Here is a 1460-nt window from a genome sequence, read left to right as displayed (position 1 = left end):
GTTCCACACGCAGCTCGCCCACGGCTCGCCCACCGGCCGCGTGGAGGGCTTCAGCAACGTGCGGGAGCTGTACGGGAAAATCGGGGAGGCCTTCGGCATCCCCCCGGCCGAGGTGGGCACCGCGACACCGGGGGGACACCGGGGGGACATCGGGATACCGGGGGGCATCGGGACTCCGGGGACATCCGGACACCGGGGGACATCGGGACACCGGGGACGTCAGGACACCGGGGGGGGACATCAGGACACCGGGGACACTGGGACAGACTGGGGGGCACTGAGACACCCGGGGGACACTGGGGACACTGGGACACCTGGGGGACACACTGGGGACATCGGGGACACTGGGACAGACTGGGGGACACTGGGGACATTGGGGACACTGGGACAGACTGGAGGACACTGGGACACCCGGGGGACACTGGGGACATCGGGGACACCGGGACACCCGGGGGACACGGAGGGGGCTGGGGACACTCCGCAGGGACACGGGGCTGGGGGTGTCAGGAGGTGTCTGGGGACACCTGGAGGGGGTGACAGGTGGGAGCTGTCCCGGTGGTGGCCGCGGAGTGTCCCCAATGTCCCCGTGTCCCCAGGTGCTGTTCTGCACGCTGAACACGCCGCAGGTGGACATGGAGAAGCTGCTGGGGGGACAGATCGGGCTGGAGGATTTCATCTTCGCGCACACGCGCGGCCGCCGCAAGGACGTGCAGCTGCTCAAGTCCGAGCAGGCGCTGGGGCTCACCATCACCGACAACGGCGCCGGCTACGCCTTCATCAAGGTGTGGGGACAGCTGGGGACAGCTGGGGACACACCTGGGACACAGCTGGGACACACCTGGGGACCAGGAGATACACCTCAGACACACCTGGGGACCGCGGGGACACACCTGGGACACACCTGGGGACAGCAGGGACACACCTGGGGACAGCAGGGACACACCTCAGACACACCTGGGGACAAAGGGGACACACCTGGGGACAGTGGGGACACACCTGGCAGTGATGGCAGAGGGGCTGGAGCCACCCCGGGGTGGGGGACACCTGGGGACAGCTGGGGGTGCTGGGAGAGGGCCAGGCAGCGCCCTGGGGTGGGGACACCTGAGGGGACAGCTGGCTGGCTGGGGGTGACCCCAGATAGCCCCAGATAGCCCCAGGTGGCCCCGGGACCCCCCAGGAGCCCGGTGATTGCGCTGTCCCCGTGACCGCGGTGTCCCCGTGCTGTCCCCCAGCGCATCCGCGAGGGCTCGCTGGTGGCGCGGGTGCCGCAGGTGGGGGTCGGGGACGTGCTGGAGGCGCTGGACGGGCGCAGCCTGGTGGGAGCGCGGCACTTCGAGGTGGCGCGGCTGCTGCAGGAGCTGCCCCGCGGGCAGCGCTTCACGCTGCGCCTCACCGAGCCCCGCCGCGCCCCGCGTGCGTACTGGGGACACTGGGGGTGAACTGGGGGGGACTGGGGGTGA

At 70.5% G+C, this 1460-nt stretch overlaps 1 protein-coding gene across 1 annotated transcript in view; it reads left to right on the top strand.

Moving 5' to 3' along the window:
* Position 1: 1 nt before the first annotated feature.
* Positions 2–1460, top strand: part of LOC107198830 (PDZ domain-containing protein GIPC1) — a gene marked incomplete at its 5' end in the record, with an annotated part of 3596 nt that continues 2137 nt past the window's right edge. Inside the window, 3 exon segments of the mRNA XM_033511544.1 lie at positions 2–112; positions 597–782; positions 1233–1443. Of these exon segments, the coding sequence (XP_033367435.1) occupies positions 2–112; positions 597–782; positions 1233–1443 (508 nt within the window).

This window comes from Parus major, unplaced genomic scaffold (assembly GCF_001522545.3).
Source record: "Parus major isolate Abel unplaced genomic scaffold, Parus_major1.1 Scaffold341, whole genome shotgun sequence".
Classification (NCBI taxonomy): domain Eukaryota; kingdom Metazoa; phylum Chordata; class Aves; order Passeriformes; family Paridae; genus Parus; species Parus major.
The sequence above is the reverse complement of the archived record's forward strand: the minus strand, read 5'-3'. Positions and strand labels throughout refer to the sequence as shown.